The sequence below is a fragment of the Chiloscyllium plagiosum genome, unplaced genomic scaffold (genome assembly GCF_037043375.1).
Source record: "Chiloscyllium plagiosum isolate Xiang-an unplaced genomic scaffold, Cpla_swu_hap1 HiC_scaffold_21, whole genome shotgun sequence".
Lineage (NCBI taxonomy): Eukaryota > Metazoa > Chordata > Chondrichthyes > Orectolobiformes > Hemiscylliidae > Chiloscyllium > Chiloscyllium plagiosum.
In genome coordinates this window covers 10,712,714-10,730,238 of record NW_028270159.1, presented here as the reverse complement: position 1 = coordinate 10,730,238, position 17,525 = coordinate 10,712,714, and the positions used below count along the sequence as shown (strand labels likewise).

Sequence of the window (17,525 nt, the reverse complement as noted above, 5' to 3'; positions counted from 1 at the left end):
TCTCCATTGTTTCTTCTGCTCAATTGCTTTAAATCTATGCCCTCTCAATCTTGATTCCACCCACCAGTGGAAATAGTTTCTCGTTTCTCCCTGCTAACTCTGACCAGATCCCTCATGAATTTTGAATAGCCTTACAAAATCTCCTCAACCTTCAAGGAAAATAGTCATAAGCTGTCCAGTCTATCTACAGTTGTGTCCAGTTATAAAGTGATCCAACCACCCCCCCCCCCCCCAACCCCAAAAAAACACACACCCCACCAGATTCTCAAGTTGCAAGAGTGTCAGGTGATTCATTTTCTTCTATCTCACAGTCATCCAGGATCGACGATCAGAGATGTGCACCTCCCAGCCCGGGACCAAGGGGACCCACTGTCCCCGATGAGGACTTCTTCAGCCTAATCCAGCGAGTGCAAGCCAAGCGCATGGATGAGCAGCGCGTCGACCTTCCTTTGACCCGTGAAAGTCTAGAACAGACCAGGCCTAGCTCCAGCTGAGCAGCGCTTCGCCAACAGACTTGTAAACAAGCAGGACAAATTGTGCAGATCCGTGCACCTGCTAACACTGTGAGCAGCAACTGAGGCCAAAAGCTGCCTAAATGACCCCTCGAGAGGCCAGGGTACAAGCACCATGCAGCTTCAAGAGAGTTGCTAAGGAGGTGATTCGCTTCTCTTTGAGGTGAAACTCCTCACACTCAATACACCTAAATAGGAGCTTTAGTGTTTCTTTTCGAATTGGGACAAAAATCATATCTATGGGAGATGGAAAGACACAAGCACAGTCTTTGGTTATTGTTTGAAGTAATGGCATTGAATGAATGTAAAACTGCTGGTACTAGAAAAAAATATACATTTGAAGTCACACACTGATGCCCCATGTACACAAGTCATTCATACTTGTAACACATATAGATAAATCTAAGTTCACAGACGTATTTACATAAACACTATAGACAGTTAGAGATTAATTTTCTTTGATGATCCACAGTGCAATCTTAGGTGAATATATTGTTTACTATCATATGAATGAGTTTGCTATTAGTTTCTTTGATGGAGAGGTGTACTTTTTAAAATTCTGAAAAATGTTGAGATCAAACCTTGTGGAAATGTTTGGGAACGAATACAACCCTTTCCATTTCCTGAATTGGCATGGTGGCACAATTCCCACTCTTCAGAAAAGGCCAAAAGGCAGATTCTGTACATAGTTATACAGGTTGATGTATGGAGCCATATCTCACCTGGATCAATCTTAAAGGATATGGACAGTACCACAGACTTAACTGGAGAAATCTGAATGTATAGCCGATTTCATTCAGAAACAGGAGCTGCTGTATATTAATGGTACTGCAGAATGCAATATGATTACAGCAGAGAGTTACATCTTAAAGCAAAGGGTTATTAAGTTCATTGAAGATTTCTACACTTGATCAAATGGGGATTAAATATCAATGGGATACTAATGGAGATGAAACTTCAATTTCTGCAGTAGGATGCTGGCATGCGACTGCTTAACAATTGCATATGGAACTCCTTCCTCTGTTGTAAAGGAGCTATTTTACAGATAACAGGCTGATGGCACAGCTGAAATACTGGACAAAAAAGCTTCATGCAAACAATGACACTCTAAACAGAGCTGCATTTCACAGTCAGTGTGTACATCTTGAGCATAACTAAAACTTGAAATGTAACATTTGCCATTTATTGTTTAATGATTATTTCTTTTATCTTTCCACAAAATGTTTTTTTAAGAATGAATGTAATTAAGAACCACAAGGGAATTACTCTGATGCACTCCTCAATTCTTGCTTGCTCTTTAAACACGGTGACTCCCCGCAATTGTCCAATAACCGACTCCAAGTTGGGAGAAATGATGAAATCTGTTGCCTGTGCAATTACATATGCTAATATTTTCAATCAGTTTTCCAACTTTTCTCCCAAACCTAAATTTTCCCTTTGTTCCAAAGACTGTGTCCTCTTGCTTTATTTCCTTAGAACACCACCAGTTCCCTAAATCATCAACACATTAGAAGCAAAAGATGATCCTCTTGACCCTGCTTTATCATCTCATATGGTCATGACTGATGAGATTGTGGCTTTCCGCTGATAACATTCAAATCCCTTGTCAGTTTGTGTTAGTCATAAGTAGTTAAAATGCAGAGTCCCCACACAGTTTAATATATAATTCTTTATGGTTTCAGTGAAATGCTAAAGTTTCCAAGTCATATTTATAATCCAGGTGCTTTGAGTAATTAACTTTTTAAAAGTAACTTTAAAAATTAACACAGCAAAACAACTCGGCTACATCCTGGGGAGTTCTGAACCCAGGCGCCCTTGCAAAATTCTTAACAAAAAGCAAGGGAGTTCTAACTGACATATAATCCCTCAGCCAACATTAGTTAGAACAGATTAGGAACAAAGGAGTCCATCCATTTCTCCCTTGATGTCTGTTCTGCCACTCATAGTCAGTCTGCAACCATGCAGCTACCTTTTGTCCCACATCCATTAATGGCTTTGGTTAAAAGTCTATCTCGATATTAACAATCAATCTGGCATCTGGTCACAAAAGGTGCTATGTAAACATGAGTTCTTATCCTCCAACCTTTTATTGCTTCAATGACTTCTGCAGAGTTTGTGTGTAGTTCGGAGGAAGGCGTGTGTGTTTGTGTCTAGTATGCTAGCACAACCTGTGTCTGTACTAATCATTCTTTTTGAAAATTGTGAGAGAGAAGGAGAGACAAAAATAATTTCTGGTACAAAATTTCCTTTTGCAGCTTTTGTAATGTTTGTGTTTTCTATGCATATAAATAAAGTGGTGCCCAATTCGTTGTTGTAATAAGAGTAGGTTGAAAAAGTACAAAATAAAGGTTAATTATTTTCTCTAGCTTAAAAAAAAAATCCAGAAAGTTATTTTATTGTGTAAATTTTTTAGAAATACTCATGTAGACTTTGAGCTGCAGTTCCAAGGTGTATTTTATGCTGTCCCTTGTAATAATTCAAACATTGAATCCTTGTCTGGTACATTATTTTTTCAAACACTGCCAGTACATAATGCTTTTTGATTTTCTGTAAATAAGAGCCTCATTTTACCTGAGATGTAAGTCGAATGAACTGCAATGTATTACATTTTACACAAGCTTGTAATAAAAATATAAACTGTGCACCAACTTCTAGGTGACTACATCCAGTATTTTCCAATATTATTAATTATTGTTCATTTTCTCTCCCTCTTTCCTGTGCACCACACCTTATGAACAAACCGCATGCACAGGCTGTAGACAGGTTGTTCTGCTATAACACACGTTTCATTAACACAAATTTGCCATAACAGGATTGGCAAATTGGGGACACCATTTCTAAAGTGCAAACTTTTAAAGCGTGTATTGGTTATAACGCGATCCCAACCCCATTAGTTTAAATGGTGCCGCTATTACACGATTTTCTTATAACATGGGATTGCATAAGAATGGAACGACTGCATTATAGCAGAACTGACTGGTATACTTATAAAGCTTTGAACATAAAATTGAGTGCACTACTAAACAAACACTTGCTAACGAGTGTGATTGTCCATCTCAGAAATTCCGTGACACTAGGCATGGATTCAGTGGGTCCTTGTTTGGCTGATGAGCTCAATCACATATTTGGCAGGTGTTTCCAGGAAATCACTAGCGTTCCTTTCTCCAGTTCCTCTTCCTTGCTTCCTACAGGTGTTCGCAAAGAAATGACTGAAGGAGTGCAGCACTGTCTTTTGGATTGAACATTAAACTAAGGCCCCACCTGCCCCTTCAGATGTGCACATAAAATGTCCCACAGCACTACTCCAAAAGCAGCAGGAGAGTTCCTCCTAATGGCTTGGCCAAGAATTTTCTCTCAAAACATCAAAAATTAACAGGTAATCTGCTTTTTAAACCTACTTCTGTATGTGGAAACTTGCTGTCCATAAATTGGCTAGTATATTTCCTACTTAGAGTCAGAGAGATATCCAGCATGGAAACTGACCCTTCAGTCCACTTGTCCATGACAGCCAGATATCTTAAATTAATCTAGTCCTATTTGCCAGCATTTGGTCCATATCCCTCTAAACCCTTCCTATTCATATATCCATCCAAATGCCTTTTAAATGATGTAATTGTACCAGCCTCCACCACTTCCTCTGGCAGCTCATTCCGTACACGCACCACCTTCTGTGTGAAAACATTACCCTTGGGGTCCCTCTCAACTTAAACTTATGCCTTGTAGTTTTGGACTCTCCTACCCTGGGGAAAAGACAGTGACTATTCACCCTATCCGTGGCCCACATGATTTTGTAAACTTCCATAAGGTCACCACACAGCCTCCTTATAAAGAGGACTCTTAAAAATAGGCCACAACTGTTAATGGTATTGAGTCATAAAGGTGACAGTGGCATGTTCTGTTTCTTCTCCATAGGAGTAAGTGTATCCCCATAAAGTGCCTTGCCTATAGGGGTGGTGGACACACACACACATGAGCAAAGGAAGTAGTTTCTTGAATAAGTTGAAAGAGCCAGTACAGGCCCGAGGGGCAAAATGGGTGCCATCTATGACTCATGATTGTAATGTCTCTCTGTTCTGGCCAATAGGTGACTTCAGTTCCAGGCTCAAAAGTTGAATCAACTGCTCCAGAAAGTGTTCTAGTAAGATAATCCGAAAACCTAAGGCAGGAGGCAAGATAATGGCTTGTGGGCACAGAGGTAGTGCCCTTTCCTTTGGGCTAGGAAGTCCAGGTTTAAGTCTCACCTGCCATGGATGTGTGTCAGAACAGGTCGATTTTAATATAACTATAACCTGGTGATCACTGTACTGAGAACCAGTGAAGAATAGTTGTCTCTGATCCAGTAATACATGTTTAAATGATGTAAAGACACCATTTCTCAAGTCGACTGAAACAAGTGCACTACAAACACCACTGGGATACTTGCACATGTTAGAATGTTATGAGGTTATGATTGCTACAGAAGTTGTTTCTTTTTAAGTATCCTATTATATAATCACTCAAATGTGTACAGAATGCAAAACAATTTCTGCAATACTGAATGACTGTCAACATTTTTGTAACTTTACCTTGAATCTCACAGTAAAATGAAGTTTGAATTACAGATTATTGCATTTAAAACAAAATGTACAACAGCCGCACCAAAACGAACACCAAAATTATAAAGACAATATCAAATTCCATTCTTCTTTCAAGATTAGACCGCAGACAACATCTGGTATAGGAAAACAATCCTAAAATATGGTGGTTGGAGGCAGTATTGAGATAATCATTTCATAGGACAGACTACAATTCTAAAGTCAGACTCAGTTGACTGCAAAAACTGTCTCTTTCTGAATGGCATAGTGGCTAAGTGGTTAGCACCGCTGTCTCACAGCGCCAGGTACTTGAGTTCAATTCCAGCCTTTGTCTGTGTGGCGTTTGCACATTCTCCCCATGTCTGTGTGGGTTTCCTCCCACAGTCCAAGGATGTGCAGTATTGGCCACGGGAAATGCAGGTTTACAGGGATGGGCTGGATCTGGATGGGACGCTCTTCAGAGAGTCAGTGTGGACTCGATGAGCTGAATGGCTGAATGGCCTGCTTCCACACTGGTGGATGTGCTTCCACCCTGGTAGGGGTGCTGTGAATTATTTCTGTCCTTGGGGTGGGTGTGTGTGTGTGTTGAGGGAGGCCCCCTGAATAAGCTAACTCTCACTGTGTTCCTTTCCTGCACTGAGTGGCAGTGCACATTGCTTCATTGCCTGAAGGTGACCTGGTGCTGGTGTGGTTGAGGAGCGATAAGGTTAATAATGAAAGAAACCATGGGGGGGGGGGAAATAAAAGCCCCTTAACAGCATTATACATTAAATTCAGTCAAGCTTATCAAAAACTACACTATATATCATCATCATCAGAAAACAATGACCCCATCGGTATGGCTGTTGAGCAACTCAAGCCACCCCATTTCTCCATGCAAGTATTATTTGCAAAGTAAGGTAGATCAATCATGAAACCACTGGACAAATCCAACCCCATCTATACATTCATAAAAACATTTTATAAAAAATGTCACGTATAATAAAAATCTGGTAATCATCCAACATGTCAACAGTCACATTAAAAGCTCACTGGCTATATTTGATATATCAATGATGTGTCTTGGGCCCACCTAAACTGATCATCTGGGTTACTGCTTATTTCTCAAGTGTTAAGACTGTACAGTTTCAAAGAATTCCAAAGACAGACTCATCTCGAGGAGGTAAGTCACACACAGGACCATGAACAACTATCCATGATAACAAACAGCAACCACCTGTCTATCTTCTGTATGAATTTATTGACAGCTTGTGTGTAAAGTGATTGCAAAATGCAGTAGATTGCATCAAGAACTGAGTTTTTCCAGAAATAACTTCTATTTATATGGTGTCTTTAACTTAATAAAGTCCCCTGATACTTTACAGGAGCATTATGAAACAAAGTATGACAACAAGCTGCCGAAGGAGATATTTGGACAGATGACTAAGCTTGATCAAAGAAGCAGGTTTGAGGGAGAGCTATGTGGTGTGTGTATGGAATGAGCTGCCAGAGGCAGTGATGGAGACTGGTACAATTACAACATTTAAAAGGCATCTGGATGGGTATATGAATAGGAAGGGTTTAGAGGGATATGGGCTGGCAAATGGGGCTAGATGAGGTTAGGATATCTGGTTGGCATTGACAAGTTGGGCTGAAGGGTCTGTTTCTGTGCTGTACATCTCTTTGACACTAAGTGAGGTAGAGAGGATAGGGAAGGAAGCCAGCAATTGGGGACTAGCCAACTGAAGGTGCAGCCACCAATAATGAAGCACTCACAATGCACAAGTGCCCAGAATTAGAATAGGGCGTATATCTGGAAGGTTGTTGGAGTGCAGTAATTGTAGAGAGAGGGAGGGAGATAGATTATAAAACAGGGGTGGAAAATTTAATATCAAGATGTTGCTTGACAGGGAGCCACTGTAGGTCAGTGAGCAAAGGCCTAATAAAAGAACAGGCCTTGCTGGGAATTAAGATAAGGATAGCAGAATTTTGGGTGACCTCCAGTTTATGGAGTGCAGAATGTAAAGACAAGTCAGGAATATATTGGAAAGGAGGTAACCAAAGCATGAAAAGAAAAACAGCAAAAAGTTGAGATGGGGTCAGCAACAGTCAATGTTATGGAGATGAAAACAGGCACTCCCAGTGATGCCACAAACAGAAGATTAGAAGTTTGTCTCAGAATCTAACACAAAATCAAGGTTGCAACAATCTCTGGCTTAAGATCACACTGTTGTGAGGGAAAGGGAGGGAGTTGATAGCTAGAGAAGGGAGAACAGAGAAATTGTGCATTAAAGCTGGCACGTTTGTTAAATCTAATTTTAAATTGTTGCACTGAACATTTACATTTAAAAACATTTTCCTATAAATATATTTTAATTTCCTTCAGCGCTCAGAATTTTAACAAATTTTAACAAGATTGCAAGAGGCTCAGTGGTTAGCAGTGCTGCCTCACAGCACCGGGGACCAGGGTTCAATTCCTCAGGTAACTGTGTGGAGCTGTTTATGGGTTTCCTCCGGGTGCTCTGGACTTCCTCGCAGAGTCCAAAGATGTGCAGGTTAGGCGGATTGGCCTTGCTAAATTGCCCCATAGTGTCTGGGAATATGAGGCTAGGTAGAATAGCTGTGGGAAATGTAGTGCTGAGGTGGGTCTGGATGGGATACTTTTTGGAGTGTCACTATGGACTCAAATGGGCCGAATGGCCTGCTTCCATACAGTAGGGATTCTACGATTTTAACTGGAAGATCTGAGATGTACGTATACCATTCTTGGAAAGTGGCAGAACAATCTGAGAACGCTATTAAGGAAACCCATATGATCCTGGGATTTATCAATAGAAGTATCACAGCAAGGAAATTATGCTCAATCTTTCCGTAAAAGCGCTGGTTAGATTTCAGCTCTAAGAGCATTTCAGGGCTGCACATGTTAAGCAGGATTGTCATGGATGCAGAAATGATTTTCTAAAATGGTACCAGTGATTACGGATTGCACTTTATGTGGTGACTCTAAAGAAGCTAGGATTGTTTTCTTTAGTGCTGAGAAGGTTGTTGGGGGAAAGTGTTCAAAATCATAAAAGGTCTCAAGAGTAAAGAAACAGTTTCTACAGGCAGGAGAGTCAGAAACCAAAGTTAATAATTAAAATAGTTGACAGGTGTGCAGAATATTTTTTATATAACAATTTATGATATTCTGGAATGCACTGCTTGAAAAGGGTGGTGTAAACAGATTAAACAGTAATTTCCAAATTAGAATTAGACAGAAACTTGAAGGGAAGATAACCTGTAAGGTAATGGACCCCTAACTGGGGTGGCATAATGGCTCAGTGGTTAGCATTACTGCTCACTGTGACAGGACCTGGTTCGATTCTACCCTCAGGCAAATTTGCATATTCTTCTTTTTTCTGTGTGGATTTTGTCCAGGTGCTCCTGTTTCCTCCCACAGTCCAAAGATTCACTGGTTAGATGGACTGGCCTTTTCTAATTGCTAGTGTCTAGGGATGTGCAGGCTAGGTGGATTAGCCATGGGGAGTGCAGGGTACCAGAGATGGGGTTAAAGGGGCAGGTCTGGATGAGATGCTCTTAAGAGGGGAAATGTGGACTTGATGGGCTGAATGGCCTGCTTTCACACTGTAGGGATTCTATGTTTCTAACTGGACAGCAAAAGCCTGACACAGGCATCATGAGGCTCAGCAGCTTTCATCTGTGCTGTGCTATGACAATATCAAATCATCACACATAATCCAAAATTGTTTTGTAGTATCTGTACTTCGGCCACACCAGTGTTGTAAGTTTGTGAATACTTTTATTCCAGTTCACACTGGCTCTTTGTACTCAGGTTTCAATGGGTCACTGTGTGCAAAGCTAAAGCACAGACGAAACTACCTGCTGATACAAAGAGACAAGTTACTGAAATATTGACCGTGCATCCACCCCAGTCCAGTCACTGCCTTGTACTATTGTCATCAACTGCAAGTTCCCCTCCAAGCTGCATACCACCCAACTTAAGTTGTTCATTTACTGTTGCTGAGTCAAAATTCTGGGACCCCCACTCTATCAGTACTGTGGGTGTGTCTACATAAGGATGGTTCAAGAAATCAGCTCGCCACCACCTTCAGGGGCCGTAAAAGCCAGTGATGCCAACAGCTCACAAAAGAAAGCCTCTCTGCGTGAGTCTTCATTTCCCCTCTGACTCCACTGGGATTTGATTCCAAAAGGTACCAGACAGCTGCCTATCATTACTTCACCCACTGATCACTCTCCAATTGTTTTTCTCTACGGGGAATCACATTTGAGCCTTCTGCTGCAATTTACCCAGACACATGTCACTTTCTTTGGCTTTGTGGTTCCACTCCACATGGAATGTGAGCAAGAGAGAGGGGGAGATCAACCCCCACCTGCTGATACCATTTTGTCTGCAGCAAAGAAGAAATGATTTTAAGATGTGCACCTCCCCCTTAGAAAAGCATGGACTCTGCATGTTCCTTAATCTCAAAATGTTCTACCACATCTTTCATCATTTCAGCTGCAAGTATGAGAGACAACAACTTTGTTAACAAAAATCAAACTGTTCTTTCCCCTCAGTGGATTGAGCAGCATTGAATCATACTAGTTGTCAATGGTCTCGACCTGACAGGAAGTAATCTAACTACTCAAACTTTGAGTTTTAAATTAACCAGATATTTAAAAAGTGAAAAAGCAGCACAGTCTTGACTTAATATTGATCCTATACTATGCATCTGCTGCATAATTTTCTCCTTTGGTGTCAGTTCTTACTATTCAAGAGCTGCTGAATTTACAGGTTGGCAAATTTACCTTGCAGAACTTGACTCAGGTGAGATTTTGAACCCATCTGCTGGATATTGGTGAATGATTCCATGACAATGCCTGAGTTCTCACAGCAACATTCCTTCTCAACCAACACCAGCAAGATTAGCTGGAGATTCATCTTGCTTCCACCTGTGGTGTGGTGCGGTATGCACAGTTGATCAATTTCAGCAATGAAGGCTGTGCAACAGTGGCACATTGGATTAATGATGCAACTCCCAATTGCTATCTTTGTTTATTCATTCACAGGATGGAGGCATTGCTGGCTAGGCCAGCATTTACTGTCCATCGCAAAGCTTACCTTGTGAAGGTAGTAGTGAACCTCCATGAAATGCTGCAGTCCACATGGTGTAGGTACCTGTACAGCAATGGTGAAGAGTTTGTTTCAGGATTTGGACCTGTGTGATTACTGATGTTCTTGGAAGTGATTATTGAAGGTTAAACATTGGGAGAACTCTCTTTGTAATACCTTCTTCAAAACAGCGGTCACAGGATCAGCTTTGTCCCAGCCGAGTGAGCAAGAGGGCTTTAGTTTCACTTCCTATCAGGATGAAGCTACCCTCGTCCTGGGAGTGCTGTCCACTTTGCCAAAGTAGATAAGCATTATGCATTTTTCAACAACTGGACTCTGGGTATTGTAACATCCATGCCATATTTACATTTTAAAGATATTATATAAATTGAATTAATTGCTGTTTAACAAACTAACCACAAGGTGCTTCACTGGGACATGATCAGACAAAAGCTGATACTGAGCCAAAGGAATAGGACACTTCAAACAGGTGACCAAAGCTTGGTGAAAGTTGTAAATTTTAAAGGAAAGTCCGAAAGTAGAAAGGATGAGGAAGAGATTCCAGATCATAGGTCCCAGGTAGAGGCAGAGTTCCAAACTAAACAAACATTTTGAAACACTATGATTGCAAGGATTTTGAAACCTGAGGTAATTTCTTTTAGTTCCCCAGTTCAATGATGTTACGACACAGCAGTGAACCCCTCTGTTAATTAAACCAAACACCCAGAAAAGCTCACCTCGTCTCATAGTGTGTTAAAATATGAGTGACACAGAACTCCCAAATTCCACTGTGTAAAGAAAATATTATCAATTTATTCTTTAGTTCTAAAAGTGAACATTAAACAACAACTATTCACAACTCTAAGCTCCCCCTTTCTCTTAACCACTTACTATCTATCTCCAACCCTTTAACAATATGCTGTTCCAACAAGACACTTATTAAAATTACATCAACTTAATTTCAACAACAGCTGTCATCTTCGGCATCTGTCCTCTTCCGGCTGAAGATCTCCCTGGGTCGTCTTCTTTCTTTTTACTGTGAATTTGTTTCATATGAAAAGGTACCTTTGATACAGGGTGTTTCCTAATTTCTTGGGGCTCTTTCGATGGCAGTTGCTCTGTGTCCAATTTTTTAAAAGTCTGCATTTTTATATCCCCAACACTGAATCGTCTGATTGGTTCCAAGTTGACAAAACAATAAATTCAAACTCATTTGGGTTTTAGTATCCTGGGGTATAATTTCAACTGGTTAGGTTTGAATTGCTGTCAAAGCAGCAACCAAAACTCAGGTATACATTTCACAGCCAAATGTTCAATTTTCCAGTACACTCAGATTGCCAAACTAGTCATATCACACAGATGCTTGTAAGCTCTCAGTACAGAATAGCATTCATTCTCTCTTAAAGGTACAGTGTATGCCTTCAGCTTCATAACAATGAGCATCTTACCTGTTGCTCCTTTGACTGGTATGCAGCCCCTGTTGACTGGGGTGAAGTCGATCTTTCAGACTACACATGACTAACAGTCCCTACAGCTAAAATGCATTTAAAATGACAAAATCAGAAACATAGTTCTGATACCTCTGTCGATGTATTCCTGAGACAGAAAACAGAAATGATCAATTTCTCTTCTTTCAATAACAAATGTCAGATCACTTTTTGCAAACCAGTGTCAGTGGGACTCACTGGAAAATAATTTATTAACATCTGTTACCACAGGGACAATGATTCCTCTGCATGATGTACAGCCTCTGATGCGCACAGCTATTGCTCATAGCCTGCCATATATGTGACTAATATCACCATCCCAGTGCTTACTAACTGGTAACAGCTTGCCAAAACTCAGGAAAAGGAGAATGCTCTCACCAATAGTTTGGGCATTCCAGATGCTAGGACTGTCTATTTTAGCATGAATTGATGTGGCAGTGGTTACTCATCTGTAAATTCATGTTTATAGAATAGACTAGTAATTTTTTGTTGCATGCACTTTTATAAAATAAAGTGGAAAGTTTTATAAGTTGTTACACCACGGCGGTTAAATTAGTGACAGAGGTCAATAAGAAAAGGAAAGTAAAAGTTCATCACAATTCAATTATTGACTCCGGGATTCAGGGTATGCTGGAAAACCCAGCCAAAACTGCCGCGCAGAGGCAGGCTGAGACTGCTTACCCTGCTGAGGCCTCCACGCTGGGCTGTTGGAGGACCCAGAAGCCACCTCCAAAGCAAGGATGAGACCGCACTGACGATGATGCCAGGCTGCAGGAATACCCAGAAACAGACTTCCATGATGGAACAAGACCTCCACGCCAGGCCAAGAATGACTCTCCAGTCCGAGATCACCCCCTCCTGGACAAGACTGTAACACCGGAAGACTGCCCCTCCGGGCACTAGGCCAATACTGCCATTGTGAGCCGTGGGAAGCCACCTCATCGCTGGGCGTGGGCCAGGAGAAGACACTTTCTGCTAAAGTTGTTAAGAGAAGGTAAGGTACTGTAATAAATGGGAACATTTTTTAAAAAGCATAGAAAGCAAAAAAAAAGTTAAATGGTCAGAGTTGGCAATCTCCTGGGCACCTGGGCTGAGAAGCCCACACATTGAGCTGCTATTCCTCTGTCATTTTGAAAAATGTTTATACTGATAATTCTGTGTTACTTTCCCACAATCCTTATGAGGAAAGAAGGCAGTGCAGTGGTAGTGTCACTGGACCAATAATCCAGAGGTGCAGGTTATTGCTCTGGGGTCACAAGTTCCAATCTCATAACAGCATCCAGTAGAATTTGAAGTCAATAAATAAGTCTTGAAGATAAAGTTAGTCACAGTAGTGGTTCCCAATTGTTGTAAAAACCTATGTGATTTACTAATGGGAAATACACCATCTGTACCCAGTCTGGCCTTCATACAATGCCTGAACCGCAGCAATGTGGCTGAAATTGTCCTCTGAAATGGCCAAATAATCTTCTCGGTTTCATGGACAAAGGGATGAGGAACAAACACTGACCTTGCCAGTGACACCCACATCTCATGAAAGAACAATAAAAACAAAATTTCCCCTCACCCTATCCTGCCAGCTCCTCACTTCTCTCAATCCCCACACCTTCCTCTATCCCTCGCCCCCTGTCTCAACCTCACCTCCTTTTTCCCGTCCTCCATGTCCTGTTTGTGAATAATGAGTAACCTGAGTTGTGATACTATTGACAAATATATTTCTAGCCTGGCTCACTGGAATACAGAAGCACACATATACACATTGAGGCACATATGCCATTAGGTAGGCAAACAAGTCAACTTAACTTCCTTTCAGAGAGCCATATGTTGTTAGATTCATCATCTTAAATTGACTAAATAAAGATTTAAGTAATCTAGACTCAGGTCATATCACAAAGTAATATCATATTACACTGTACTAACCTGTGGAGTCACAATCTATATGTGCACTCGTACTGTTGGTGTCTAACAATCCTCAGTTACTGTGATCAGCTGAACTGCTTGCTGAAGGTTTGAAGGACCCAGCTGTTTCCGGGATTGCTCTTCTGTGCTGTAGCACCGAGTCAGAGAGTTCTTCTGAATAGGAGAATATTGGAGCACTTCTTGCTGTGCATCCGACTGGTTACAGACCAAGCCATCAACTGTCCCACAATCTAACAGCTGTACAGTACTGAATTGTTGGTTTCTCTGCTGGTCTTGCTGAATTTGGCACTGAACAGCCTGATATAAAAGATTCAAAACATTGTTTATAGGAGGTAAAACATGGATCTCTACTATTACCATACTGCAGTCTCAATACTGGAATACACGCACCCCCACTATCAGGTTCAGTAATCTGAGAATGATGTGGGAAGAACAGGTGACTTAAGAGTCACACAGTCATAGAGATATACAGCACGGAAACAGACATTTTGGTACAATTTGTGCACGCTGACCAGATATCCTAAACTAATCTAGACCCATTTGCCAGCATTTGGCCCATATCCCTCTAAACCCTTCCTATTCCTATACCCATCTAGATATCTTTTAAATGTTGTAATTGTACCAACCTCCACCACTTCCTCTGGTAGCACTTCAGATGCATGGTTCCCACCAACGGCTTTCCTTATCTCATTTATAGGTCTGTTATAGACTCATTGATAGAGATTGATTGCCCGGACTAGTCAAGGATTCCATGTTCATTGGGGAGTCGGTAGCATAGCGTCATGTCACTGTCACAGGAAATGGTGGAGGCTGGTACAATTTAAAAGGCATCTGGATGGGGATATGACTAGGAAGGATTTACAGGGACATGGGCCAAATGCTGGCAAATGGGACTAGATTAATTTAGGATATCTGGTTGGCATGGATGAGTTGGACTGAAGAGTCTGTTCCTGTGCTGTATGACTCTCACACTGGACTAGTAATCCAAAGGGCCAGGCTAATGCTCTGGGGACAATGGTCCAAATCCCACTGCAGCAGCAATTAATTCTTCTGTAATATAAAGCTAGTTCGACAATGGTGACCATGAAACTATCAATTGTTGTAAAAACTCGCTAATGCCCTTTTAGCAAAGTAAATCAGCCATCCTTACCCAGTCTGGCCTACAAGTGACTCCAGATTCACAGCATTGTGGTTGACAGCAACTGCTTTCTGAAATGGCCTGGCCACTCAGTTTAAGGGACAATTAGGGATGGACAACAAATGCTGATCTTGCAAGTATAGCCTACACAAGAAAGATGGACTTGGGTCTTTTATCATTTAACAATTCTGATGTTCCTATTTTAATAATTTAGCATTTCAAGCAAGAGCGGACAAATTCTAGCTCCCCACCCTTCCCACCACCAATGTCCTGGCTAATACTTATCCCTCAACTGACAAAAATAAAAACAGATTATATGATCGTATTATTTACATTATGTTATTACTGTATCACTGTTTAAGACAATTTGCAAAATAGATATTCATTTTTCCCACATCATTGGCTGGAATATACTTTGGGATATATTTCTGAAATGCCTCTTAGGATAAATCTTTCTCTGAGATTCTCCACTATAAATGGCTGGACCATTTTTAAGGTGACTGGAGCAAGGTAAGGGAGATGTCAGAGGCAGGTTCTTTGCACAGAGTGGTGGGTGCATGGAATGCACTGCCAGCAGTGGTAGTAGAGTCAGAGGCATTAGGGACATTTAAGCGACTGCTGGACAAGCAAATGGATAGCGGTAAGTTGAGGGGTGTGTAGGTTGATCTTAGATTAAGATAAACGCTCAGCACAACATCAGGGGCCAAAGGGCCTGTACTGTTCTATGTTCTATTTCCCTGCTTTTTTATCACCAAGAAAATACATTTTTTTAGATTCTGAGTGTAAGTTATCTGATTATATAGAAGTCTTCAGACCTACCACAGAATGTTGATTGTAGTCAGTATACATTATACCTCCAAACAGACAGGTATAAGGTGACTAGCTGGTGTGAATAAACTAATGCTTTATCAGTTGCTAAGTAGTGCCTCCAAATCATGTTGGTGAATATCAGATTCAAAAAGGCCAATGTACCAAAGAGCCAAAATCTCCACTTACTCAGGACAAGATCTCTCCTGGTGCCAATCATGGGAAGCTTCCCAACACCGCATTCAGGTCCAACATTGGACCATATTCAGACAAAAATTGACGCAAACCCCCATGTGGAGACATTTGGATAAAATATCAAATACTCGGTCAAAGATATTAAGGCTTTAAGCTGTAGCTTAAAAGGGATACTTTTAGGAGAGAATTATAGCACTTGGAAGCCAGGGAGGGGTATGGATAAGAGACAGGAAACAAGAGTTGCACAGAATTCTCAGAGGCCAGCAGGCCTGGGGCAAAGATGGCAACTAGTGGGGCCCAGTCAGACCACGTGGAAGCCCTCATAGAAAGTCTATATTGTCTATCTTTTTAGCTTTATTTCTTATTTTCCTAACTTATACAATGTATATCTATAATGTAGTACAACTTCTTTATTTTTCTCTATTTTTGTGTACCTAAGATTGTGTACCTAAGTGCGTGACATTGTACACTTTTCACTGTACCCCTGATCTTTGAAACTTGAGTATACGTGACGACAATAAACCGAATTCTAATTCTAATTTGTCCTACAAATAACTAACATCGTAAGGGATTACGGACGTAATATGAGTAGGTGACTACCACTCTTAAGAAACCAATCAGAAATTGACCTCTTGCTCTCTCTCTCTCACAGACACACACACACATACACGACTCAGAGACTTCAGGGACACAACTGATTGGTTTAGAAAGAGTTAATGTGCACATAGTCCATAAGCACCATATCAGCCATGATCGAATGGCAGTGCAACTCAATGGGCCAAATGGCCTAATTCTGCTCCTATGTCTCATGGACTGTAAAGCATTTTGCAATGTTCTGAGGTTGTGAAAGTTGATGTAGAAATGCTCCTTCCAAAGCATATGTCAAAGTTAAAACCAAGAAAGACTGCTCCCAGTCAGAAGCAGAAGGCCAAAAAGTGAGAGAGAGAGAGAGAGAGAGAGAGAGAGACACACACACACAGGACAGAGAGAAATACAGGAGAGAGAAAAAAAGACCATGTGTCACCTTACACTGTAAGCCAGGAAAGTTGCTGCTTAATTTTAAGTTCCTTATTAAATTACCGTTACTGAATAACACTTTTCCGAGCAAAGTCACTAGATTGTCTTCTATTGCCTGAATGGTTAAAGTCTCAAAAGACCAATTACTATATGTACATGTAGACTCTCAGATATGGAGTTTAAAATGTGTCTAAAACGTACAAAGCTAGGCTAGAAACTGAAGTTTGGATCCATTCATGTTTATGGATGGAACTAGAAGAACGTTGGAGGTGAACTGTATTGTGAGATTATTGCTCAAGGTAACTGCAGCAATTTCACAAGTGCTTTTTCACAATATGTTAGTAGCTTAATCCAACCTAGAAATTTTTGCTGGTGATGTTAGTGGCCAAAGATCAAACATATTTGAAATGAATGGAACTATTAAGATGGTGAAGGATAGGACAACACATTACAGATTTGGCTACTGACTGGGTTCTAGGCCCTGGATACACTTAAATTCAACCCTAAGACTCAATAAAAACTTACCAGTGGTCCCTGATTGACAGTACTAGTGCTTTGAGAGGCAGACCACAGGAACATTGTGAAAATTCTATATGAATGTAAATCATTCTTTTTATATAAATACCAAGACTTTATATGAAGTTGAACTGCTGAGTACCACAGCATTCATTTATTTCCCCAATGAAGCACATGAAGGACCCTACAATACTTAAAACAGCTCATTTATTGTGTCATGTACCTGGGCTTAACATCTGGATCAGCAGTTCAAAAATGAAAGTTTCT

At 40.8% G+C, this 17,525-nt stretch overlaps 2 protein-coding genes across 14 annotated transcripts in view; one reads left to right on the top strand and one right to left on the bottom strand.

Annotated features, from left to right (window-relative positions):
• The window catches only part of gpsm1b (G protein signaling modulator 1b), a 255,633-nt gene extending 252,479 nt beyond the window's left edge, over window positions 1-3,154 (top strand). For all 8 annotated transcript variants that reach the window (XM_087998244.1, XM_087998247.1, XM_087998246.1 and 5 more), the window contains one exon: window positions 312-3,154. In XM_087998244.1, the coding sequence (XP_087854370.1) occupies window positions 312-494 (183 nt within the window). In that variant the 3' untranslated portion in view covers window positions 495-3,154. The remainder of the gene's footprint in view (window positions 1-311) is intronic.
• LOC122564953 (uncharacterized) overlaps window positions 1-17,525 on the bottom strand; it is a 67,059-nt gene that overhangs the window by 9,904 nt on the left and 39,630 nt on the right. For 3 of the 6 annotated variants that reach the window (XM_087998251.1, XM_087998254.1, XM_087998255.1), the window contains 2 exons: window positions 13,586-13,882; window positions 1,862-12,640 (listed from right to left, as the gene is read on the bottom strand). In XM_087998251.1, coding sequence (XP_087854377.1) covers window positions 13,628-13,882 — 255 coding nt within the window. In that variant the 3' untranslated portion in view covers window positions 1,862-12,640; window positions 13,586-13,627. Of the gene's footprint in view, window positions 1-1,861; window positions 12,641-13,585; window positions 13,883-17,525 lie in introns of those variants that run through there. The other 3 variants (XR_015760689.1, XM_087998252.1, XM_087998253.1) reach the window with 3 other exon arrangements.